The 26,107-nt window shown below is 46.4% G+C and overlaps 3 protein-coding genes across 3 annotated transcripts; 2 read left to right on the plus strand and 1 right to left on the minus strand.

Moving 5' to 3' along the window:
• The first annotated feature begins 4,206 nt into the window (after nt 1-4,206).
• Nucleotides 4,207-5,717, plus strand: LOC119305544 (protein ALTERED XYLOGLUCAN 4-like). Its single transcript, XM_037582039.1, has 2 exons — nt 4,207-4,365; nt 4,484-5,717. The coding sequence occupies exons 1-2, from the start codon at nt 4,212-4,214 to the stop codon at nt 5,650-5,652; spliced, it is 1,323 nt and encodes a 440-aa protein (XP_037437936.1). The 5' UTR covers nt 4,207-4,211; the 3' UTR covers nt 5,653-5,717.
• Nucleotides 5,718-7,778: 2,061 nt separating this feature from the next.
• Nucleotides 7,779-11,017, plus strand: LOC119305545 (serine/threonine-protein phosphatase 7 long form homolog). The gene is made up of 8 exons (XM_037582040.1): nt 7,779-7,904; nt 8,503-8,584; nt 8,667-9,263; nt 9,342-9,620; nt 9,696-9,901; nt 9,988-10,285; nt 10,367-10,465; nt 10,547-11,017. Exons 2-8 carry the CDS (start codon nt 8,504-8,506, stop codon nt 10,847-10,849), a joined length of 1,863 nt encoding a protein of 620 aa, XP_037437937.1. The 5' UTR covers nt 7,779-7,904; nt 8,503; the 3' UTR covers nt 10,850-11,017.
• A 7,128-nt stretch (nt 11,018-18,145) lies between these two features.
• On the minus strand, nt 18,146-22,023 carry LOC119309227. The gene is made up of 2 exons (XM_037585263.1): nt 21,211-22,023; nt 18,146-18,553 (listed from the first exon to the last, which is right to left on the minus strand). The coding sequence occupies exon 1, from the start codon at nt 21,919-21,921 to the stop codon at nt 21,214-21,216; it is 708 nt and encodes a 235-aa protein (XP_037441160.1). The 5' UTR covers nt 21,922-22,023; the 3' UTR covers nt 18,146-18,553; nt 21,211-21,213.
• Nucleotides 22,024-26,107: the final 4,084 nt, after the last annotated feature.

Here is a 26,107-nt window from a genome sequence, read left to right on the forward strand (position 1 = left end):
ATCAGATCTCACTTTTGCAAGTGACCGTGAAGGGATTGACAACCCCTTTATCGCGTTGGTTGGAAGGTTCTTGATTGTTTGTGCAGGTACTAGGTGACTTGTGTGTCATCTCCTACTGGATTGATACCTTGGTTCTCAAAACTGAGGGCAATACTTACGCTACTTTGGTGCATCACCCTTTCCTCTTCAAGGGAAAACCAATGCATGCTCAAGAGGTAGCAATAACCAAAGGTTCACTCGAATGTCGTTCATGTAATCATAGAGATTGATCTGGATGCCCACGGTTCCGCTATCGCTCATTAAACGAAAGGGGTTTTGTTCATGTCGGTGTTCCTATAGGATCACAAGCTTAAGGTAATCACGATCTGGTGAGTGTTAGTGGAGCATGAGTTATGAGACAATGTTTATAAAATAGTTTTGTTAATATTTGAAATAGTTTTGAGGGGAACCTGATGTGTTTCGGGGTTACCGGAAGGGTTTCGAGGTTTACCGGGTAATACCGGGAATTAATATATAGGTGGAGAATGCTTCCAGAGATGTTAAGTTAACAATAAAAGGCTCTAACAATGATTATGAGGCTTTTAAATTTATTTATATATCAATGGGCCTTAAAAGGCTTGTGGTGGAAAGGGCATGGGGCCTATGTGGCCCAATACAAGGTGGCGCCCCCTAGCTTCTTGGAGAAACTAGGGGAGACCGAATTGGAGGTGGATTCCCCGTCCTAGTGTGGGCACAAGGGGGGTTCCTTCCCCTTCTGTGGTGCCCCTCCCCTCCCTCCAACCTTTATATACTTGAGGATTTGGCCCTTCTAGACACAAGTTTTGGAGCCTCGTCTAGTTCTCTAGTTCTAGTTCTAGTTGATCCAATTAGAGCTAGATATAATCCTCTCTAGTCCTCATAATTAGGATCCTAGTGTGGTTATAATCTTCTCCCTATAATTCTCTGGCATCGATTAGCTCTGGACGGCGAAGCACTGCCGGATCGTGAAGACTGTACGCTTGCAAACTGTGGAGAGGCGGTGCTTTCGATCTTCCATTCGAGGGAACGTTCGTGAACGTCTCGAGAGACTTCAAGTACAATCTACATTGACTCTTCTTCTTCTACAACTCGGAGTTGTGATGATCGATCTAAACTGTTATTGCATCTTCATAGTGTTCCTAGTTTGATCGTAGGACGAATTCTTTTTGGTTGCTACTACATTTCCAAACACAGGCAGCTTACCGCTCCACCCCGGGCACGGGCGGGAGTTTGGAGTTCATCCTCTAAGGCGGCGTCCTCTTCTCTTTGACATTGAGGTCAAGGCATTTTCCTTTGATGCTTCAGCCCCTACTGAGGCTCCTTTGGTTGGGGCAATCTAGTCGAGGTGACTTCTCACACAGTGAAGATTCCTCATGGTCGGCGCCAATGTTGACATTCAAGAATCAACTTTCTACTAGAGGTATCCCTAGCAACATGATTAAAGATAAGTATGAGGGGGGTGTACAGCGGCCTTATAACGAAGCCGTGTACACTTTGACAAAATGACACAATGGTGTTTTTAAAATATGTGAAGTCGCCTTGTGGGAGCGGGGCCTCCGTCCTATGACAAGGTCACCGAGAGTGGTGCCCGGCGCATAGAACACATAGTCCCGCCACTTCTGGAGTCCCTCGACTTCCGACTAGTCTAAGCCTTATAGGTCCCTCGGACTCTGAGTCTCAACCTTTCGTGTTGTCTTGAAGGAGCTTAGGATGAGAGAGTGGCTCTTCTCTTGAGTTTATTTCAAGTGTGAGTGAGTGATTTACATGACCAAGTGGGTCTTATATAGCCTAGGGGTCCTTGACAAATGATCAAGGCTACTTTAAGTAAAGAAGTGAGGGGGTAGAATTAGATAATATTTTGTTGTTTGTCCATGTGTCTCTGGCTGGGCTAGAAGATGTGGTGTGAGTCATGTGACCCATTATGGGGAGAATCCCTGCACAATTTAGAGGTTTCATAGCTTGGCTTGGGCTTCTCTGTGCGTTTCCTTTGTCTTGTTGACCATAAAGGCTTGCTTGGACTTTCGTTGACCAGGATACATTGCGTGTATTGACCTCCTTGACTTCTTGGCTGACTTTTACTTTGGTTGACCGTGTAGGTGCGTATGAAGTGAATGATTTCTTAAGTGGGTTTAAAGTCATTGCTAGAACTCATAAGCCACATGTAATGCGAGTATCATTGTAGCTAATATCATGCATGCCAACTAGGCAATTTTGATGAGATGAAATAGAATTAAATAAAGAAAAGGAGGTTTAAGTATTGTGATACCGTATCATAATAAGTACTCCCTCCGTCTCAAAATTTTTGTCTTAAATTTGTCTAGATACGGATGTATGTACTCCCTCGAAATTTTGGGAGGGAGGGAGTACTATATTACCATATATTTTGCATCACAACAAATAAGATCATCTAAGATACTAATATAAGACCCTATGCATTACATAAGTACTATCATATGCATGATATGATATTAAGTTACGACAAAATCTACATATGAGAGATTCCACTATGGACCACATACGAAGCAAAATAAATGAATCTACACTCTAAAATGCATCTATATACATCCATATGTGGTCCATAGTGTAATCTCTACAAAGACTTATATTTAGAAATGTAGGGAGTATTTCCGAAGTACACATACAGAATACACCATAACAGATTCTCAAAAAAAGAATACACCATATAACAGTTAACTCGATGGCGCCAAAAGTACGTCATTTGCGACTAAATAGCTGCTTCCACACCATTTGCTACTTGACTGCTAAACACACACATCGCACATCGTGAACTTAATTTACAGGTCCAATGCGTACGCCATTTGCGACGAGCTACATAATACCTCAGTTTGCTAATGACACCTAATCCAGCACGCGCATGAAAACATTGTGCGCGCATGAAAACATTGGCCACAACTAGTGGGAAACGCTTTGTATCTATAGTTTGCTAAGACTCCGGCGTCAGACCATTCCTCCGTCATCGATGTAATGGAAATTCGACACTCCAAATTTGTCCTTCTTTTGTAATTATAGCAAAATTATCCGTGCATTGCAACGGGAAAACAAAAATCATAATGTCCAATGGCCATGACCATATTTTGCTTCACCACCGAGATACACTATCACTCTCATTTTTGTAAAATCATGAACAATTTTTGAAAATCATGAACATTTTTTAGAACTCATGAACATTTCCGAAATTGTGAACATATTTTATAGATTTTCAAACATTTTCTAAAATCATGAACATTTTTTGAATTTGATGGTTCCACTCTTCCTTTTGCCATCAAAGTCAAAAGTTGGGCCACCAATCAGTATGGAAGAGAGTGAAAAATGGTTAGACAATCTAGACCTGCACAGATGTGCGACCACTCTCGGTTGTGATTTGTATTGTGTCGTAACAACAAAAACATATAATTCATTCATGTTGTTCGAAGCAACTTCTATGGAAGCAAATTGTCTTTTCTTCTGAAGCAAGTTCTAATTTATTAATGTTTGATGGAAATAAATTTTAATGTTGTTGGATGCACGCACTCGAAACAATCCTTTGGTCGCATGGAACATATTTTGAAACTGAAGTGTTTGGAACTTCAGGGACAGTCAAAAACAAAAAAATAAACCAAACTGAAGTTTTTGCAAGGACCTCCACAATTGAAAACAGTGTACGAAGCAAGCAAAAATAATCCTCACGACTGAAAACATTTTAGGAGGCAAAGAAAATTTTTGGAAGAGAACAATCCCGGTTCATACCAATTTTTTATAAGAAGCAACAATACTGGTTCGTACCAAGCAAAATATTTTTTGGAAACCAACGTTCTTGTCTAGTAAACTACAGCGTTGGAAGCAAACAAGAAAAAAATTCCACACGACTGAAAACTTCATAGGAAGCGAAGAAAATTTTAGGAAGCAAATGATCCAGTTCCTACGAAGCAAATCTTTTTGGGAAGCAACGATGTTGATTTGGAACCATTGACCCTCACGATTGGAAACAAAAAAAATGGCTTAATTAATCATTCCTAGATTTGGGAAGAAATTGTTAGGGAAAAATAGGAAAGAAATTAATTGTAGTTAATCATTCAAAAGTGGACGCCTGGCGATAACGTGAGCAGGCGAGCACGAGCACGCCATTGAATTTTCGGTATTTCCGATCTCATCTCCACTTGAAACTAGTCGTCAGGTGGTCTTTCTCAGCTGTCATGGGCGTCTCATCTCCTCACCAGACGCTTCCACGCCTCACGAAGATCCTCACCTTGTCGCTCTACGCCATCCTCCCTCTCGTCCTCCTCTTCTACCTCCTCTCCCCTTCTCCCATCGCTGCCCCACCCTCCACTTCCACCTCGCCGCCCCACGGTAACCACCTCAAGGACTCCGCTAATCCATCGCCTGCCTGCGTACATTAATTGCCGCTTCCATGGGCGTGTCCGCGTGCGCCAGCGCAATGACGCGGTTCTTTGTTCATGGTTTGCAGGTGAGAGGCAGCAGGTGGTGAAGACCGCTACAGGGGCGCCGCCAGGAACCCAGGGGTCGAAACCGGCGCCGCAGTGCGACTACTCGGAGGGGGAATGGATTCCGAACGCGGAGGGGCCGCGGTACACCGGGACGAGCTGCGGCGCGACGATCAAGCACGAGCAGAACTGCATCGTGAACGGCCGGCCGGACACGGGGTACCTGAACTGGCGGTGGCGGCCGCGCGGGTGCGCGCTCCCGCCGTTCGCGCCCGCTGAGTTCCTGGAGCTGGTGCGCGGCCGGCACGTCGCGTTCGTAGGCGACTCGCTCGCGCGGAACCAGTGCGAGTCGCTGGTGTGCCTCCTCGGGTCGGAGTACCCCGTCGAGCTGGTCCTTGACGGCGGCGAGGAGCGCAAGTTCCGGCAGTGGGCGTTCCGGTCGCACAACGCGACGGTGTCGGTGTTCTGGTCGCCGTTCCTGGTGAAGGGCACGGAGAAGTCGTGGGCGCCGGGTGGGCTTGGCTACAGCAGGCTGTACTTCGACCAGCCCGACGAGCGGTGGGCGGCGGAGCTCCCGGGCATCGACGTGGTGGTGCTCTCCTTCGGGCAGTGGTTCCTGCAGTCGGCGATGTACTACGAGCGCGGTGCTGTGATCGGGTGCCACCACTGCCCGGAGCCGAACCGCACGGAGACGGGCTTCTTCGGCGTTTTCCGCCTCGCCGTCAAGAACGCCCTCCGCGATGTCATCGCCCGCTCCAGCGCCGGCCGGGAGAAGCTGGCTGTGCTGACTACGTTCTCGCCGGCGCACTTCGACGGGGAGTGGGACAGCCCGGACGCGTGCGCGCGCACGGAGCCGTACGCTCCGGGAGAGAAGGAGATGTCGTACATGCACAAAGAGATGTGGCGGACGGGCGCGGAGGAGGCCACCGCGGCTGCCGTCGAGGCCAGGTCGCGCGGGTCCGCGGTGACGGTGGAGGCTCTGCAGGTGACGAGGCTCGCGGATATGCGCCCGGACGCTCACCCCGGCCCGTACTTCCATCCCTTCCCGTTCGCCGGCGCCGGCGGCGAGAAGAAGAGGGAGCGGGTGCCGAACGACTGCGTGCACTCGTGCCTCCCCGGCCCCATCGACACGTGGAACGAGATCCTGCTGCAGATGGTAAAGAGATGGAGAGGTGCCTCCTCCTCCAGATGATAGTGATACTGAAATTCAATCCTGGTTCTCTTTTGTGCGACTATCACTCCTATATTTGGAACCAAGGAAAGGAAAATAATTTTTGCATGTGTCCTCGCCTCCCGACCACGGCTTGGCCTTCGGTTCTCCTGGCTTTACTATGGATGATTTGGGCAGCACGTAATGATCCTTAGGAACCTTATTACTGTTTTTGGATCTCTGGTCTCATTGTCTTGTGCATTCACAAGACAAGGAAGACGCCTTCTCGTGGCGCTCCTACCTCTCTGCACGTTACACCGTGTCTATATAATTTTGTACTTACTGTCACGGCAGCCCTTTGAGCAATATATTCAAATGGGGGAGCTCCCCCCCCCCCCTCCCCTCCCGGTGATTCTAAAAAAAAGATTATGCAGAATGTTAGGGGAAAATCATTGAAATTTTGAAGGATTGTAATGTTTTTCGATTGTGGGCCGCGCTACGCGTCGACCGGTGGACAAAGAGAAAACATCCGCCGCCTAACTAGTCGTTGGATGGACGCGGTCCGATCTACTCATCGACGTGTGTGGCCTCCCTTGCAACAAGAGCAATGTTGCAGAAACATTTATAACAATGGTCGTCCGATCTATCGTCCCAGCCAGTCGAGGACCTTTGCAACAGCTACCTTGTTGCGCTTAGGGTGTTTGCAACAAGGACCTTGTTGCAAAGGTCCGCCGAGGCAGCACGCCACGCGCCTAGGCGCCGCCGCTCGCTGGAGTTGCTTCTCCTCCTCTGCCTCAGCCCCGCGAGCAGCTGCCAGCTCCACTCCAGCACGACGGCGACCTCTCACGTCGGGCACTCCTGCGGTATTTTCTGCAATTAGAGTGATGTTTTTGAAACATGCCTCACGTTACAAAGTCTGACCACTCACTCTCTAACGTGAGGCGCTACTCCAACGCTTTCTGCAACTCAGACTATGTTTCTACAAGACCCTTTTTGCGAAAAAAAACCTTCATCATCAAACAATTTTTAATCTTTGTGAAACAAGAGTATTGCAGAAACATTTTGAAACAAGACCCCCGAAACTAGTCTTGTGTTGCAGAAATTTACTGAAACAAGACCCTTGTTACAGGAAAAGAACTGGCTGTAGGACTGACTTGTGGCCAGCGTGAGCGCTTGATCAGGATTGATCTGACGGCTAAGTCAGTGGCGGACGGTGCGCTTGCATCCGCCGGCTGAAAGGTTGTGTTTTCCGATTGTAATTGCATGTGTCAAGATTATGCAGAAATGCAACTAAAAAAAGATTGTGCAGTATGTTACGGGTTTTTGTGATTTAAAAATAAATCATAGAAAATTTGAAGGATTGTAATCCTTAGGAATATCCCTCGCAAAAAATAAGTGATCCTTAGGAATATATTCTACTGTTGGTCTGACAAGTTAATCTTATAGATTTTTTTTCTTACTAATTGATTTGCACTATATTTCAAAGAAAAATTATCATCAACTCAAAGCCTTTGAAAGAAATTCATTGTATTTTTCTCGTGACATAATATATACTAGAATTTAAATGGGCATGACATTCTAATCCTACAAGTTTTCCTAGTTTTGCGTAGAATCCTGAATCAAAGGGTGCAAACTCCCCAAACAGTGGTTTTAGTGCTTGAACTTTTCCCCTTTTCGCGGAGTGCCAGAGATTTTGTTGGTTGCGTGTGCATCGGCGCTCCGCGGGTGACACGGGTACGTGCCGCCCTCCTCAGATGGCACGCCGACCCGCCCTCAAATGCGCATCTTGTCGAGGTCTTACATTTCCGTTCCAATAAAAATCAGTTGCTCGATATCAGCAGCGCCATCGCACCGAGGGAGCGGGAGTCCCAGCAAGCAGCAGCGGAGGGTTTTTTCGCCGTTTTAACCCATGTGGCAAACTTTAGCACGATTTGACCCGCTTTTAAAACTTTTTTCGTATCTGACCCAAACCGAGACGCCAACATTCGCGGCGTTTTGATTGCGCCGCGGACCCTGGCGTTTGGCACTGGCCCACCTCCCTGGTCAGCCAGTTTGACCGTCCGACGTGGCAAAGGGCTAAACGCCATGGGTCTTGGCGTTTACCCCTGGAGAGCAGAAAACCGGCCCGAGCCGGCTCGGGTGCAGCCCAACCCATCCAGACGCTCGAGGCGTCTTCCTCCTCGCGGCGGCGGCTATAGAAGCTCCGCTTCTCTCCTTCCCTAACCCAAATCAACCCCAAATCGCTTATTTTCTTCATCAAAAGTGTGGATCTGAGCCTCCCCATCTTCCTTGAGGTATTCTCCACCAGATCCTCCGATTATTTTGGGTTCAAAACTTGTATTTTGGCAGCATTAATTCATACTTGTTCATGCTTGTTAGAACCCTAGGGTTAGTATTCTTTGCACTTTTTTGAGAAAGGGGAGCCCATGGCTTGGTCATGTAGGTATTTTGTATACTTTAGAAGAGTTGGCATGTGTTTATATGGTAGGATTGGGAAGAGAAGGCATTGGTGATAGGGTTGGGCATTTTAATTTTAGTTGCTATGTATATGGATTTAGATAGATGATTGCTTGAAATATAATTCTAACATATTTGTGTATTTTGTATGCTTGATTCTTATAGAGATATGGTCATATAATTAGGATGTTATATTGAGACTTTGTTATGTTGTGTTGCCATTGAAATTTTGTCATATATAGATAATTGGTCTTGTTATCTTGACATTGAGATATGTTGCCCCGTGCATTCAGATTTTGTCATATATAGATAAACAGGTTTTGTTATGTTGCCATTGAGATATGCATTTATGTTGATATTGTTATGCCAAAAATATGATATGTAGGATGTTATATAGTGTTATGTATGTTTCATTTGTTCATGCTTGATTTGTAGGATGGCGGGGGAACGGTGGTACGACGGTCTTCATAAAGGGTACGACAAAGACCATCGTGCGCGGGACATTGAGAATAACGGGGTAAGACTCAATCTATTTGAATTCTTGGTTATTACTTGTCAGTTTTGCTAGGCACTAACCATAATGCAATGCTATTTTGCAGGAACTAACACCTATGCGCATGAGGGGTCATAGTGCCCACGACTGGCCGTGCGACGAGCGGTATGAGCCATACTTCGAGAGATTGGGCCTTCTCCCGTTCGTGCTTCAGTTCAAGCGACACGCTCCGTCGATCAACCATGGGGCGATGACCGCACTTATTGACCGTTGGAGGCCAGAGACACACTCGTTGCACTTGTCATGTGGAGAGATGACCGTGACCTTGGAGGACATGGCGATGATCAGTGGCCTTCCAATCAATGGAGAATCTTTGACCGGCACCACCGTAAGTGCTAATTGGCGAGATCGTGTTGGCCAATTGACAGGTGTTTTCCCCGAGCCTCCTGAAGAAGGCGAGCGTGACAGTGAGAAAGTGTTGCATCATTGGCTCCGAGGGGAGAGAGGAGTAGTATGCCCTCCGGACGCCAGTGAGGTTGTTGTGCAGCAGCACGCCCGAGCATATCTGTGGTATCTGTTAACGAGGGTAGTGTTTCCAGATTCTACCGGTAATAAAGCCCAGTGGATATTCTTGGACCTACTAAGTGACTGGGACCGTAAGTACAGTTGGGGTTCAGGAGCACTAGCATACTTATATCGTCAGGTAATTAGTAACCAAATTGTCAATTTGTTTGCATTTGCAATTTCGCGGACCTCTTATCAACAATTTCTGAATTTGCAGCTCGACGAGGCATGTCGTAGGAAGAAGGGCACATCTGGTATGGGTGGCTTTGTTTTGTGCCTTCAGGTTTGGATGTGGGAGCGGATGCCCGTTGGACGCCCCGAGAAAAACAAGACACCTCCTGAAGGATGGGTCGCACATGACGGGAGGTATGGAGAAGATCCTTGGCGGTTTCCGACCGTCGCCTACTGTTGGGAGATGGCGAATGTGTACACAGGCAGCTCGGTTGCGCGATACAAATGCTACATCAACGAGCTGGATATGTTGACTCATAAGCAGGTAATGATAACTTACGTAAGAGTACATCAATTGTGATGGAACCGTGTACTTAACTAGTATCATCTTGTGTTGTAGGTCGATTGGGAACCATATGATGTCGATTATGCTTTTCGACTGAACGAGATGTGCACACGTGACAGGAATATTTGGCGGGCGAGATGCCCACTGATATGCTTCTATGCTGTCGAGTGGCACTACCCAGACCGTGTCGCAAGACAATTTGGGAGAAGGCAAGGGACACCAAGGGATGAGAGTTTCGAGACAAGCCAATTTCTGCATCGGTGAGATAGTTGTAGCTTTGGATATATAGTAGAGCATTATGAAATACATTTCTTGCTAATGCTTTCATCTTGTACATAATTTGCAGAATTAGTCGAAAGAATAACCCGGAAACTTCGACTTGGGCCATCAAGCACTCCGAGTGGATAAGTCTGTGGAATCAAAGAGTGGCCCTAGTGGAGAAGGAAAGAAGACAACATAGTGATTCAGTATATGAAGAGCATCTGAAGTGGCTTGCGAGACGTTACCGGTTGAAGCTAAAGCCCGGTTGGAACCGTTCGGAATTGGAAGAGTTGGATCGTGAGAGCGGGTATATGGACTTCAATGTACAAACGAGAGACAACGAAGGGACACAACTTGACTATGCACAACTACACGACCGAGTGGTATGCTCCACACAATTAGAACCTACTTCGAGTGCATTTAAATGTACTTCAAAGATAATTTTCGTGATCTTCATTTTGCAGGGCATGGAGTTATTGCATTGTGTTAACGAGGCTGGTGTAGCACTTGGTGAAGATGAGGGAAGTGGATCATCTGAGAAATCTCTTAGGAAAACAATGAAGGTATATGTTACCTCTATTCAAAAATCTCCATCTTTGCACACTTTTGACTTACTCTAGTATTGCATCTTTGTTATGTTGTAGAGTTTCGTGAGTCGATTCCACAAGATAGCAGCTATGCTCTCTTGCCATGGAAGTAAAGCCGTCCTCACGGCTGGAGCTTCTACTAGCCGGGACAATAGACGTCGTCGTCGTCTTGTCTTGCAACAGGAACAACAAGAGGAGCAACTGCAAGAAGAGCCAGAGCAAGAGGAGGCGCAGCAAGATGAAGAGGAGTACAATCAAGACGAAGAGGAGGTGCTAGGGATGTCCCAAATGGATGATGCGCCTGAGCCATCACAGCCCACACAACGCACGCCGCGCAGCAAAAGAGGAAGGAAGAAGTGAATTAGTTAATACTAGATTCTCGCGAACTTTGTTATGTTTGATTCGTGAACTTTGTTATGTTTGATTCGTGAACTTTGCTACCTGGACTTGTGTTTAATTTGCACTTATGGAGTGCACTTTGCTACCTTCATGTTGTTGTGTTGCTATGATGGCGTGAACTATGATACCTTATTGCTGTCATCCTGAAAATATTGCTTAGTTTTGCTGTCATTTTTGCTGTTATGCTTAGTGTTGCTGTCATCCTTATGTTTTGCTGTTATGTTGAAGTTTCTGTACAGGCTAGACGCCATGGTCTCTAGCGTTTTGCCCCTAGACGCCAGGAACCTTGGCGTCCTGGTATGCAGATGAGCCACAGCAATTCCACCTTTCTGGATATGGCCAAAACTTAGATCCACAACAAATCCCAAATTAGAACAAACTTTTTGGAAACTCATAAATAAACGGTCTCAAATTCGTGACATATAACATAACTTAGATCCACGACATAAGCATTACATAGTTCAACTGACATACACAGTACAAACTTTAACGAACATAGTTCAAATGACATACAACATCACTTAGTTCCATGACATAGAACATCACATAGTTCACCCCCTCGAGTTCTTCTTGCGTGAATTCTCTTTCTTATTTTTCTTCTGTGAATCATTCTTTTTCTTCTTCTTGCTTGCATTGGCCCCATCTTGCACCGAGGAACTTGGGTCGGTAGGTAGCATCGAGGAGCTTGGGTCGATATATAGCAACGATAAGTCGGGCTCATAATCTAGCGGGATATGTTCCAACTGAATGTCATTGTTTGGTCCAGGGTTGCAATAGATGACACCCGGTATTTCAAGAACCCAATCCCAACGAGCAGCCTGGGTCGGTATCGGGGACATAGCTTCATTGATTGCCCAGTCAATGATCTGTCCAGGCCTATTCAAGTCCATCTGACGATATTCTAGCATAGTTGCATAAAATGCTATTTGCCTACCTAGATCACTTCTACAATCAAGTTCAGCCCTTTCCATCTTGGCAAAATTATTTTGCGTTTCAGCGATGACATTATCTGAGTCATCAGAAAAATATAACCGTGCAGAGTTCCTCGCAGCTTCATTCCTTGCATCGCAACTATTCACCCACAGAGTCATCTTTTCTTTAATGAGTTCGCGGTTCTTTTCATCCGCTGCATCCATATATTTCTCAATGAAAACCATCTTTGCATCATTATTAAGTGCCATTCCTACAAGAGTGACCTAACATTAAAATACAACTCTATAAAGAAGTATGTAACTCTATCACTAATCATAAGCATAACAACTAGGGTAATCCTAATCCTAATCCTAACCCAAATCGTAAGCATAACACTAGGAGCATGCATACTACACCAACTAAATTCATTAGGGTAAAGCTTCCTAACACCGTATAAAACACTACATATGTATCCTTTTTTTGCAAAGGATTTGAAAAAAAGGAAAAGCTAGGGTTTGAAATAATCCACTAAATGTGATGGATTGAACCAAACAAATCATGGGGGTGTATTGGATTTACCTCAATGGTAGTAAATGACTTCGATCCAACGGTCAAATGGGACCGATTTATGAGAGATTTGAGGGGGGGTTTGGTTGGGGGGAGAGAGCGTGGGGGGCAGCAGCTCGGGGTTGTGAGGTTGTGAGGTTGAAGAATGAGTTATGGAGTGGGCCCACAAGGCCTTATAATCTGCAAAAGGACCAAAACGCCACCGACCTTGGCGTCTAGGTGGGCAGAGGGGCAACCGCACATTTTCCTCTCTGGTTAGGGCCTAAACGCCTTGATTCCTAGCATCTAGGTGGGCAGAGGAGCAACCACAGAATTACCTCTCTGGTTATGGCCTAAACGCCATGGTCTCTGGCGTCTAGGGCAGAGGTGAAGACGCCGTGATCTCTGGCGTCTAGGTGTGCAGAGGAGCAACCACACATTTTCCTCTCTGGTAAGGGCCTAAACGCCGTGGTTTCTGGCGTCTTGGCAGAACAGAGCATTTCTAGCATCTGGGCAGAACAAAGCATTTCTGGCGTATGATATATGACAATTTTGTTGCACAATTCACCACATGGACAACTAATAAGAAAGTTCCCATCAAATAGCATAACTTAGGTTCATTACATAGTTCCGATCAAATAGCATAATAGGTCCATGACATAGTTCATCACAAATTCATGATACAATCCTCAAATAGCACATTCAACTAAATTATTGGGTCACACGCGGCCATTTCCCCTTCTTGTCGCGTGCCTCATCCTCCTCTTGTGCATCGCGAGCCCTTGCAAGCTTTCTTGCCCTCTCGTCTTGACGAGCTGCCTTCTCTTTGCGCGCCCTCTCCTCCTCACGCTTCTTCCGCTCCTTCCTCTCCCTCTCACGACGTTCCTCGTCCTCGGCTCTCTGTAAGGATTCTTCAAACCGTCGCTGTCTCCTAAGGCAATCTTGAAGTTGGTCTTTTGGACATCTTCTGGCACTTCATGATCTATCCATGTGAAGTACTTGCAAAGAGGAGGAGGTGACTACACACAAAACAAGTTTTTGTTAGTAATATAAAATGGATCATAATGGAGAATAGCCTAGTTTTCTAACATACCGGTGGGATGTCATAGGCGTTAGTGGGACGCGCGCGATCATGTGCATAGTTGGGACACACAAAATATCTTCTTCCTTCCATCCAGGACTTCTTCCGGTCAGTGGATACCTTCACCTTGCACTCATCTGCACACCAACATGAAGGGGTTTTCACATCCTTCTCCTTTGTCTTGTCCAACCTTGCCTCCTCCCACTTGCTCGGCATGTCCTCTTGGTCAACGCACCGTGGCCTCGTCGTGGAATCGGATGAAGCCATGCCTATGAGAAGAAGAATTGTTAGAAAATTACATGAACAAACTTAATGCAAAAAAAACACAATACAAGAAAACAAGAAAAGAATGAACAAATATTTACCATTCAAAATTGGTCAACCATTTGGATTATGCAAATAACCAAACGCCGACCCGTTATCAGTCCTCCGTACTCTTGTACCACCACCGGAACCACCTCTACGAGCACCACTACTACCCCCTCTAGGGCCTCCATTAGCGCCACCTCTACCACGTTGTCCACTCCTAGCACCTCCTCTAGGGCCTCTAGCAGCACCGGAACCACCTCTACGACCACCGGAACCCCCTCCTCTACGACCACCGGAACCCCCTCTGCCACCACCTGCCTGACTCGTGGTTGGATTGCCCTTCTTTGATGTTTTCCTTTTCTTAGAGCATGTTCTCACATTGTGTCCTGGATTGTCACATTGACCACAGTTGTTAGTGTCTGGAGGCTCCATGAAGTGCCCGCTACCAAATTGGTTCATGCCAGTGTATCTAGCTAGGTTGTCCATATCGCCTCTCAACCGTTTCTGTCTGATTCTACCCTTGGGCTCAACCTTCAGCAAAGGATCGGGCCTAAGCTCCGGGCCATTATAGTCGGGCCACTGTGATGGGTCTAGGAAGGGTTGGAATCTAGGGGCCCATGTCAACCTAGTAGCTTCAAGATCGAACTCATGCATCCTCACGGTTGTCCCATCAGACACATGTATATTTCTTGACGACGCCGCCGTCAAAAGATGAGAGCATGGCCAATGATACTTACTAGGCCTCTCACACTGACACCACCGTCTCTTAAGGTGCACCTCGAATGCACGACCACCATATGACATACCATCTCTTGTTGTCCCACCAGGCTCGTCGATTTGGTAGGTCATATCGTAGGTGTTGAATAGCCTAACTTTCTATGCTGAGGACTTGCTTTGTTGTAACATCATCCACTCTTCAACCTTTGGTGGATATTCCATTTTTTCACCAATCCACTTCACGGTTTCCTCTGAATGCATCAGAAAATACTCATTAAGCTTGAAGAAAGTATATTCCACTATTGCAGTAACTGGCAATGGGCGGGCACCTCTGAGCACATTGTTAAAACATTCGACCATGTTACTGGTCATGTCTCCATATCTCCAACCTCCTTCGTCATGAGCGCGTGCCCACTTGTGTTTCTCCGGAAAATTTTGTGTTAAGAAATCTTTCCCTCCTTCGTTTGCAGTTCGTAGAGCTTGTCATAGCGAATGGTGAACATACCGGTGCTAAAGGCCACGCAAACATGGGTTAGATCCTTGCTCAACTCCTTGCTCTTACATGCCCTATAAAAGTTTGCCACGAAATGCCTCATGCACCATCGATGGTGGAGCTTTGGAAGTCCTGGAATAACAATGTCCATGGCTTTCAGTATGCCTTGGTGCCGGTCTGATATAATGCACACTTCTCTATCACCAATGACATTTTCCCTAACATGACGCATGAACCACTCCCAATTGTCTTGGTGCTTGAAGGGCACCAAACCAAATGCCACCGGCAACACATTGTCATTGGAGGAGTGCGCCATTGCTACCATGATTGTGCCCTTGTATCGGCCGGTCAAGAATGTACCATCAATAGACAAAACCGGACGGCAATGCTTAAAGGCCGTGATGCATTGTCCGAAACTCCAGAAGGCACGGTGAAACACCCCATGACCATCATCCTCGACCACATGGTACATGCCGGGGTTCCTATGGGCAATCGCTCCCAACAACCGCGGGAGGCGATTGTATGCTTCTTCCCAACTACCATACAACATCCTTAAAGCATTTGACTTGGCCTTCCATGTCTTCCCATACTTGACTTTGTATCCAAACATTTTTTTCACCGTCGTCATGAGGAGCTTCACCTTCACGGTTGGATCACTTGATACTTCTTTCATTAATTTAAACCCGAGAAACTCAGACGTGAGTTGACGATGTGTTTTAGGCTTCTTTTTTGACGGTGGCCTGCACGAGTGAGTACACACACAACTTGTTAACAGCCATTGCCCGGTTTTAATTCTTCTTCCATGGACCGCCCATGGGCATCCTTCTTTGTCACAGTGGATGGAGTAACGCACTTTTTGGTCCGAGTGCCCAACAAGATATGGTCTATGGTTTCTAATAGCATAGTCACTTAGCCATACTTTAAAGCCTGCAAACTCACAAACTTCAACCCTTTCTTCAAGTAAGCATTCTCGTCTTCACCCTTGACCCTTGGTTCGCCCGGTTCCGGCAAGCTCTTGGTTCTATCGCCTTACTCATGCCACCATCAACTACCGCCTTGTGGGCCAGCCTGAGATCACGAAACAATGGAGTTCTTATTTCCAAACCGGTCACCTCTATGTGTATACGGTTCTCTCTCTCCGTGAATCCATCCACGTCCAGTTCTTCCTCCGGACCTTCATCATCCGAGTCATATGCATATGCACGACCATAAGGGATCTCACGGTCCATGTCCTGCTGCCTGACAAACGCTTCCAAGTCACCGATGTCATTGCCATGAATCTCATCCTCTTGCTCATCATCAGCACTACATCCATCCTCTAGTGCAAGACGAGCCCTTTCAAGCTTCCTAACTCTCTCCTCCTCTTGAGCCATCTTCTTGTTTTTGCATGCCATGTCCGCCTCACGCTTTAGTCGTTCCTTTTCTCCTTCTCATTTGCATGAGTCTCATCCTCATGCATGTCATCATCATCATCACCATGACCACATTGGACATCACCATCACCATCAACATATTCTTCATTAACTTTTTCAAGAGCATGCCCAACAACTTCATTTTCTTGGCTAGGTGACAGTTGGCTAGAAGTATTGGGGGCATAGACCTCGGCACTATCCACAACACAAGCCACACTTCTACACGGGGAGGACACTTGGCGGTTCAAGTCAATATCAAGCCGCGAACCTTGCCCCTTCGTAGCAAACAATTCAAGTGACATGTCTTCCGACGCCGCAACTTTACCCTTGTATATCCCCCAATGCAACTCGGAGATGATAGGCATATTCTTCAGTCGAGATTTTGTTCCCACCCCAACATCATACCTTCCTATTAATTCAACTTTATCATTGGGGTCCATCCAATTCAACTTATCTCTTACTTTAATAACAACCTCATCATAACTAGGACTTGTGTCGAATACCACCACTTCCTCGTTGTCACTTGCAGTTTTGGTCACAAATGACGCTTTGTCCAAATAATGAACATTAACAAGTCTATCATCCATCTAAAAGGGACAACAAACAAGATGAAATGACAATTATAATGCATAGTTGCAAAAACTATGCAACTCTAATGAAGCAATGGCAGCTATATATCCTAATGAGTTGTGTATCCAAAACAAATTAAAACTTATGTACTAAATAAATCATGTCATTAGCTTAACACATAACCTAACCATAACCATCATATTTATCAAATCCATCATTTGTACCCACAAAATTCATATCCCATTATTACTACCACAACTACATATTAATTAAAGGCCATCCAATACCAAAGGATTTGAATAAATCTAGAAACTAAGGTGCCACCTAGGGTTACATAATGCCACTAAAATAACAAGAAATTACCAACAAAATTTAGGGAGCCGGGGGAGATTACCTCAAACAACAAGGGAGAGAAAGATCCACGGAGGAAAATCAAATTTGTAGTGGGATTTGAGTGAGCCTTGAGGTGGGAGAGAGAGGGGGAGCTCTCCTTTGTTCTTCTTTTTCGGGATGGAAGATTGGGAGAGTGTGTGGAGAGGCCCCACACACTTTTCCCGTGACCACTTATCTCTCAGGGGGTAGACGCCAAGGTTCACAGCATCTAGGGTTGGTGTCGACACTTGCCACGTCGGACGGTCAATCTGGCTGACCAGGGAGGTGGGCCAGTGCCAAACGCCAGGGTCCATGGCGTCCTCAGTGCAATCAGAACGCCATGGATGTTGGCGTCTCGGTTTGGGTCAGATACGAAAAAAGTTTCAAAAGCGGGTCAAATCGTGCTAAAGTTTGCCACATGGGTCAAAACAGTGAAAAAACCCGCAGCGGATACGCTCTGCTGCCAGATGCCGCCAGCTAAGGCAGCACTAGATGGGAAATTGACAGAGTCTCTACGCCTTTCTCCTCTTGCTGGTAGCTCCGCAGAGCTTTTTCTGTCACCGTTACCCATCAGATCAGGACGTTGCCAACTGATATGAAGGTGCCTACTGCCTGATCTGGGTGAGTTCCTTAGAATAACTGTGCAATGCAGTGCAGTGCAGGCATACAATGTTCAGCCTAGCTTAGAAGAGCCTGAAATGGATTGGTTTGCATCACTAGTTAAGTATTGCCACTTGCCAATATAGGATAGCTGGAAGAGCAGTTGTACATCAAGCTAGCTAGAGTCAAGCACTTCAAATCAGCATTACCATTGTAGCCTACCCCTAAATCGTTGTACATGTCACTTCAAAAAAAATGTCACTTTCAAAAATATCGTTGTACAGGATGAAGCATCAATTACAACTACCCAATAATGTACAGCGAACAGTCCTGGAGGCCGAAAAGACGACAAGAGCACAAGTAACCTCAACTCGACGCGCACAACAACCGACCATTCATTACATAAACTTGAACACGGGTAACAGTTTCAGTTTATGAAGTTTCTACAGCTGAGTAGCAGAGTATTATCAACCAAAAGATTAAACAAATAATAAGAAGAAAATACTGTATATGCGGTAGGATACAGTATGATCTACCCTTCTTTTTCCGACTTAGCTTCTTACCAATTGGGCAAACTAGACAAGGAGATGCCCATGCTATCATTATGATGCCCATCCAGGAGGTTGTTCACATTGTACAAATTACAACAACACCTGCAAACAATCAGGCATTAGATCGCTAGCAAGATTACACGTGCTTCTGCTGAATATGTCTTCAAAGTAGCATTCTCTGATCAACATGTAAATATTGTCACTGATATCTAGGCTTTAAACTGGGTGTACTCATAGGCGCGCTTAAGCGCTGAGCGCAGGCCTACCACTTCGCTTTTCGGGTAAGCATTGAAAAAAGCGCTCAGATGACAAAGGAGAGCGGGGTGCGCGAAACAGAGGAGAGAAAGGCGGCCTTCTCCCGCCAAATGTGGGGCTTTCTTCCCCGACCTCACCACCCATCTTCCCCGACCAAGTGCCGCTGGACCTCGAGCTCCCCTTCCCCGACCCCGCTGTCAGTCCTTCCCCCTCCTCCCTGATCTCGGGCTCCCTTGTCTAGACTGGAGCCCGATGGCTTCTCTTCCCCGACCTCGCCGCTGCCAGCTTTCTTCCCCTTCCCTGACCTCTAAGCTCCTCCACGTTTCTCCTTTCCCAACATGCTTGCGAGTTTAGATGCCTTACATGCTTAAAATTGTTGGGTGCCCTTGTTCCTATCTGTAACGTTGGTATAGAACGCTTAAGCACCCTCGCTCATTGCACTAAGCTGAGGGACAACGCTCCCTCAGCGCCTAACACTTAAAAACCTTGCGTAAACTAGAAAATTATTGAACCATGCCTAGGATGGAAATTGACTTATAGCATCAAACATTCCTAACTTGAGATGGTTAAAAGAAATGATAAATAAATAGAAAGATGGTTGAGGATTTGAGAATAAAGAAATAATAAGAGAATAAAATAATCTAACCCGTCTTTTACCAGTGAAACATTTTTTTCCACTCTTAAATATAAAAAATTGTTGTATCATTGGTAACTATTTTTTATAAAAAAAATTGCAGACACAAATCAAAATCATCGCTTTTCGCTTAATATCGTTGGTGCACGTCCTACCAAATTTAAATAGAAAGGCAAAAATACGCTTATATTAGATAAGTGAGACAATGTTCTTTGTTTATTTTCATAATCCTTTCAAGTCCAATTACAACGCTTAAAGCTTCTGCACCAAAACATGCCGACTTCAAACCCACATAAGATCGCAGAATGCTCAGAATCATTTAAGCAATTTTTTTGGTCAATTTGAGTTTAACTTTTACATATGAATGACAAAACATTTTCATCAAAACAACTAGCAGATACAATTTTAAAACATTATTAATATATAATATACTTAATTCTGTAGAAAAATATTTACCTAAACCTAACATAACACAAAACATTTCAATTTAGCATTACAAAATCATGCAATTTGGTACATACGTTTTATTATTCTACCTTAGCAAAGTACAATATCATAATTTTAATTTTGGCAGTGGTTTGAATACATTTATTATGATTGATGTGTTTATTCATATTCTTGTGAATTGGATGTGTAATTCTACAGAATTCATGTGTTTTCTAAGTGAAAAAGCTGGATCTCGATAATCGATATGAGATTAGGCTTATTGATTTCATGATATGCTTTTTTATGAAAATTCTAACCATTGATGGTAATTTTTTTTAGCAACAATAGGAGGTGGATAATTTTATACTATGTTGAATTAGATTGGACTAACTCAACTATTTATCGTCCATAATCTTGATACAACTATACACTCACCTATTATACTATGCTTTGTCATAGCCAATCCTACACTTCCATAGTTGGTTATTCCTCTTCATAATTACTTACCTTTTGCTATATTTCTTACCTAGCTTAGTTACCATGCAGAATAGTGGCACACATATGTAATGTTGTACAACCTAATTGGATCGTGGACATGTGGCACAATATAAGCGCTTTAACACTCATTACTCTAGATCTTTGTACCTAAATATCTAGGTCTAGATAATTTCTACTTACCCATACTTCTCATATTTTCCATGATACATAGTAATTAGTTTACTTTCTCTTCATAACAAATAATTAGCTTCACATATTTTCCCATATTATTCGAAAATACTCCAAGTATGCACTGCATTTTTCAACACAGATCAATAGTCCGACTTAAATAACTCACATTTCTAAATGTGCTCATGTAGTCTGAGTGACCTGATTTGACTAACTTTACTAGTTACCGTGCTTCAATTTTTGACTTGTCAGTAATGGAATTAAATTTAATATGAACACTTTCCTAATCAATTGCTTGAATCGAATAATTTACGACATAGTAAGTGTGCAATTTAATTATGTAGCCTCTAATAGTGTAGAGTTGTATTAAAACGATATCCAAACCATCGACCTCTAGATCTAATGCAAATGGGTCATGAGATATTCAAATAAACTTTTAAGTCACAAGAAGAAGAGCAATTTCATCCGTGCAATCAACTAGCAATTAAGTATATAACACACCCTTTATACTTTGTTATGTGTCTTGTAATTCATTTATATCAAACGATTAACTAGTTTATATTTGCAAATACAAAAATGACCGGTCATCTTCTGATTAGTCCACCCCAATTCAACACATTATCATTCTATCCACCTCCTAGTGTTGCTAATAATTCACCAAAAAAGACTCTAAATATTTAGTAAAAAGCAAATCATTATAACAACAGCGACAATCTCATATAGACGTTCAAAAATTTCACTACAAGATTAAGCTGAAGATAAAACAACAATATCTTACCTCTCAATCGGCTCCAACGCCGCCGCTGCCACCAAGCGGGTACGATACGACCTCTCTGACCACCGGCCCGACTTCTACCAGCGCAATGTCCATACCATACCCGGAGACAGGCAGAAGCTTGAGCTCACGGAGCACGCAGAAGGCCTCGGCCATACGGCCACGTGGCACATCGACGGCGACGGCGCACCGCGGGACCCAGTTGTCTGGGCGGAACCCGTCGGGCACCTCGAGCCCCGTGTCCTTGCGCAGCAGCTCGCAGAGCTGCGCGTGGAGGCCGAGCAGCGCCGCCGATGGCGTGGGCGAAAGGAAGAGGACCCCCGCATCAAGGGATGACGGGGGCGACGCGAGCGAGGAGAGCGCGAGAGGGAGCGGGTCGATGCGGGAGGCGAGCGCGCGGAGGGCGGGCGCGAGGCGGAGCGGGTCGGGGAGCGCGGCGGCCGGGAGATGCAGCAGCGGGAGGTGCGGGCGGGACGCGGTGTCGATGAGGCGGCTGCTGAGCTGCCGCCGCGCGAGAGCGTTCCACGCCTTGAGCACCTGGTTCTCCAGCGCGGGATCGAAGTAGAGCTCTACCGCGTAGTGCCCGGAGGGGACCGGCTGCGCCGCCGCCGCCGCGCGGGGGGTGCCTGGGGGAGTCGTCGCGACCGCCGCCGGGGTGGAGAAAACACCCCCGCCGCCTCCGCCGGCCGCGGAGGGCGCGGTACCTTGCGCCATGGCGAGGGCGGCGAGCTCCGGATGCGCGATTCCGACAGGGATGCGAGGGGGTCGGATGAGTGGGATGTTGGGTTTTCCGCTGGGAGGTGAGAAATTTGGGAGATCTCGTACGACTGAGCTACTGTGGTGTGCACGCTTGGAATAGCTACAGTCAGAGGTTGGTGGGCCCCATCGGGTGAATTGCTGACTACTGAGAGCTTTGATGTTTACCCGACTTAACTTTTTTTTGGGTAAAAAGAGTTTTATTCCATAATGATAGAGTTACCTGAGTTATTAATAACAGAAAAAAAACATAGCATGTCAAACTTTACAAATCCAAAACCATCTATTCATGTGTGTACCATTGCCTTCTGTTTTAAAAACACACATACACAATTTTATACTCCCTCCGTTTCAAAATTCTTGTCTTAGATTTGTGTAAATACGAATGTATCTAGTTACGTTTTAGTGTTAAATACATCCGTATCTAGACAAATTTAGGACAAAAATTTTAGGACGGAAGAAGTATCATAGTTTTGTTTTTGATTTTGTGGAGATGCACTGATACGTGTTTTTTTATTTAAACTTAGAAAACTACTTTCTCGGAGAGTTGTACTACTAAAGTAGCGACAATTATATCCTCAAGAACATGCGCCCCCCACCCCCCTTCCCCCGCGTCACCCTCCTCTGGCGACACGGGGGAACCCTAGCCGCCGCTACTAGGAGCCCCCGTCGGCGGCCTTCCACGCATCGCCGCCGCCGGCCGTGCCCCAGGAAGGTGGCGGCGGGGCGGACTTGGGCCCCTCGCGCCCCCAACGCCCACCCCTCTTCGCCGCGGCGGCGCCCTCCCCCTGTTGGTTCGACGGCGGCGGATCCAGCCTCCCCAGGAGCGGCCTGGCCCCGTGCGTCTCCGACCGGCCGCGCCCCCTCCCCCGCCATCCTCGGCCGCCGCAGCTTTCCCTCCCCACATGCCTCCCCTCCTTTGCCCGCGACTCGGTCCCCTTCCGGCAATTCTTGGGCTCCCCTCCTAGCCGCTGCTCGAGCCTGCTGGTCGGCAGCGACGGCCGGTTGTGGGGCATTCGCGGCCTGCCCTCCCGTGCAGGCGGCCCCCTCGTCTCCGGCAGCCCTCCCCCTTCCCAAGCCACAGTGGTGGCTCTCACGTGGTGGCTGCGAGATGTACATGGTTGGGGCTGACTCGGGGCCCTTCGCGGCGGGTTTTTGCTGGTGTTATTCCGGCCCCGGCTGCTACAGGCTCGCTCTCTCCGGTGTCCTTCGCTGCCGGCATTCTCCACCAGGCTGCCCCGGCCCGGCGACTCGGTAGCTGCGCCCCTTCCAGCTTACCTGGCTCGCCGAGATCTCGACGGTCAAGGTCACGATAGCTCGGACCTGCGTGCTTCCAGTCCTTGCTTGCCGGCGTCGCTGAAAGCCGTTGTGGCAAGACCCCCACGTGGTTCGCCTCGTCACCCGCCCTACCTTGTACGCCTCAAAGCCCCCCTCCCCTTTGCCAGATCCGGTGCTCCTGGGTGCAGTGGTGGTGCCACCCTCCGACGGCAGGTGCAGCCCCGCCAAATCCCACATGACTTGGTGACTCCAATCAGCGTTGGCCCCCTCATCTATGATCCCGAATTCGGCGGCTATGGGTGCTCTCAGCTTCAGGCCAGGGAGAGATCTCTGCTCGACTCGCCGATGCTGGCAGCGATGGCGCACGCGGGTGTCGCTTTCCTCCATGGAGGCGCTGCCAAGGCCTTCTTTCACTGTGCCCCTCTTCGAGCTTAGGGGAAACCCTAGGTCCGGGTCTCCCGGACCGGATAGTGACGGAGTCTCGGCGACGTTCTCCTTCTTGAAGGCACTATCTTGCTCGCTCACGGTGTCCCCGGTCTTGGCTCGGATGATGTTGGAGTTCTCGTTGGTTTGGTAGTGCCGCTCTTGGCTCGGGTTTGGTAGCTTTAGCTGTGTTGTATCTTGTGTTTGGGCCGAGCATCCCTTGTCTCTCTGTTCCGGACACCATGTTCACGCCTACATGCGTTCGTGTTGTGTGTTGTACCCCTGTACTCATTATTCTTCTTCTATCAATGGAATGATATGCGAGAATGGCCTTTTGGAGGCCGAGCTCCATGGAGCCCTTTATTTTTGAAAAATTCAAATTCAAATTTTTATGTTTCAAAAAATTTTGAAAAAAATATATGTGTGTAAGGATGTAATCCACATGTGTGTAAAAATTCATGATGAAATACCTTGAGTTGCGACATGTACAAAAAATACAAATTCATGGCCTGGGAGGATGAATAGTATCATGTGTTAAATAGCCCCAGATTTGGTGTTTTTGCTTAGCCTCATTTCAACGTATTTTGCCCTAAAAATTTACACACATTTGTTATGACTTCATGTATATCTGTGTTTTTTCAGAATTTTTTGAAACGTAAAAATATGAATTTTGATGAAATTTGAATTTTGAATTTGGAGGCCTCATTGGAGCTCGGTCACCTAAAGGGATTTCCGATGATACGCAAGCTTTGCGTATTCGCGAAAAAAGTAGTGACAATTAATATGGATCGGAGGTAGTACCTCTTTGTTTGGAAAGATCGTGAAACATAGGTAAAATGTTTATCCGACTAAATAAGTATAAACACACGACAAAAAATAGTTCTCATTAAGGTGAGAAAAGTAATACAAAGTGCCAAGATGATGGATGCGGGATGGAACAACACAAGCTTCAATGGCATTGCGGCCACTGTTCCAAAAATCTTCTGATTCAACGATTTATCGCTACTCTTAGGGTGACCGATAAGATTATACCTTATCTTCATCGTTTATCGTTTGGGCCGATTTATCGCTTTGATAAGCGATTTATCAGGAATCTACCAATAAATTAGTGCTATTCATAGCACTATTTTTGCAAAAACTACGTTTCTTTGTGTTTTTTGGACCTTGTTACGCAATATGTATCATTGTCCTATTCTATTTTTCATTATACAATGATTCAAAGATTAGGAATCAAGGTATCACTTCTGTCCAGTATTATTTTGATGTTGAATATAGCATATTTTAGTGTTGGGAACCTGGGATTTGCAAAAAAATGTCTGATTAATAGTCAACCGATAAAATCGATTAATCGGACGATTTCTGATTAATCCCTAATCCACAGCTGACCGAGACGGTAACGATAAGCGATATCCTCAACATTGATTGCGGCAAGACTTTATAGAAGCTGAAGATATAAAAGGTAGTTGTAAGGCGCACCATAGATTATCTTTAGTCTTACCAGTTTGAGAATAGGGTTTAGGGTTTCCCGTGGGGCAAAGCCTCTCCACGTCTTTCTATCACTACAAAAAAAGACACATCCGTGACATTTTGGGCCGAACGAATTTTTTTTCTATCATACATATGACACTTCTATGACGATAATTGTGACAAAACCCAGTATCATCATAGATGTGGTGGGCTCCTACTTCTATGACACAAAATCATGACAGAAAATGGGCTTTTTGTCTTGGGTGGGCCGGAGACGCAGCTGCATGATATTCTTTGGGCCGTCCATGACAGAAAAAACCGTGGTAGAAGCGAGGGGAAGGAAAATTTCGGGGAGTTGTCGGTTATGGTGGGAGGTCGGGGGCGGAGCGATGCGCGTTTCTCTCGTACGTACGCGCGTGTGTGCAAGGCGTTGGCTCTAACTGAAGCCGAGCGAGGCGTTGTGCTCTAACTGAACCCGAGCGATTGCACTGCAGGCTACGCGTTACTGAACCCGAGCGATCGATCGATGGCTGTTAACTGAACCCGATGGAGCGATTCCTTCGCTACTGCTGCTAATTGAAGCCGATCGATGCTGCCTCTGGGATGAACAGTGATCGTTGCAGGGGGGGTGGGGTTGGATGAACAGTGAGCGGTGGTGTTGCCTCTGGATGAACAGGAACCCGTGGTGTGGAGGGCTGGATGAACAGTAGACGGTGGAGGGGTGGCCGTGGAGGGGTGGTTGAACAGGACCCCGTGGTGTGGAGGGCTGGATGAACAGTAGACGGTGGACGGGTGCCTGTGGAGGGGTGGTTGAACAGTAGCCGGTGAAGTAGCGCGCGGTAGAGGCTGGATGAACAGGAGCCCGTGGAGGCTGGAGGAGGTCGACGGTAGGCCGTGGAGGCTGGAGGAGGTCGACGGTGGAGATGAACAGTATCCCATGGAGTCCCGTTTTGCGGTACGCCACACCCCTCCCCCC

Source organism: Triticum dicoccoides, chromosome 5B (assembly GCF_002162155.2).
Source record: "Triticum dicoccoides isolate Atlit2015 ecotype Zavitan chromosome 5B, WEW_v2.0, whole genome shotgun sequence".
In the NCBI taxonomy this organism is placed as follows: Eukaryota; Viridiplantae; Streptophyta; class Magnoliopsida; order Poales; family Poaceae; genus Triticum; species Triticum dicoccoides.

Excerpts from the sequence above, each read along its gene's own strand:
- LOC119309227 (XM_037585263.1), bottom strand. The coding sequence starts at position 21,921 with ATGGCGCAAGGTACCGCGCCCTCCGCGGCCGGCGGAGGCGGCGGGGGT.
- LOC119305545 (XM_037582040.1), top strand. The coding sequence starts at position 8,504 with ATGGCGGGGGAACGGTGGTACGACGGTCTTCATAAAGGGTACGACAAA. Across the intron at positions 8,585-8,666 it reads GGGACATTGAGAATAACGGG|GAACTAACACCTATGCGCAT; the intron begins GTAAGACTCAAT and ends GCTATTTTGCAG. Across the intron at positions 9,621-9,695 it reads ATATGTTGACTCATAAGCAG|GTCGATTGGGAACCATATGA; the intron begins GTAATGATAACT and ends CTTGTGTTGTAG.
- LOC119305544 (XM_037582039.1), top strand. The coding sequence starts at position 4,212 with ATGGGCGTCTCATCTCCTCACCAGACGCTTCCACGCCTCACGAAGATC. Across the intron at positions 4,366-4,483 it reads TTCCACCTCGCCGCCCCACG|GTGAGAGGCAGCAGGTGGTG; the intron begins GTAACCACCTCA and ends CATGGTTTGCAG.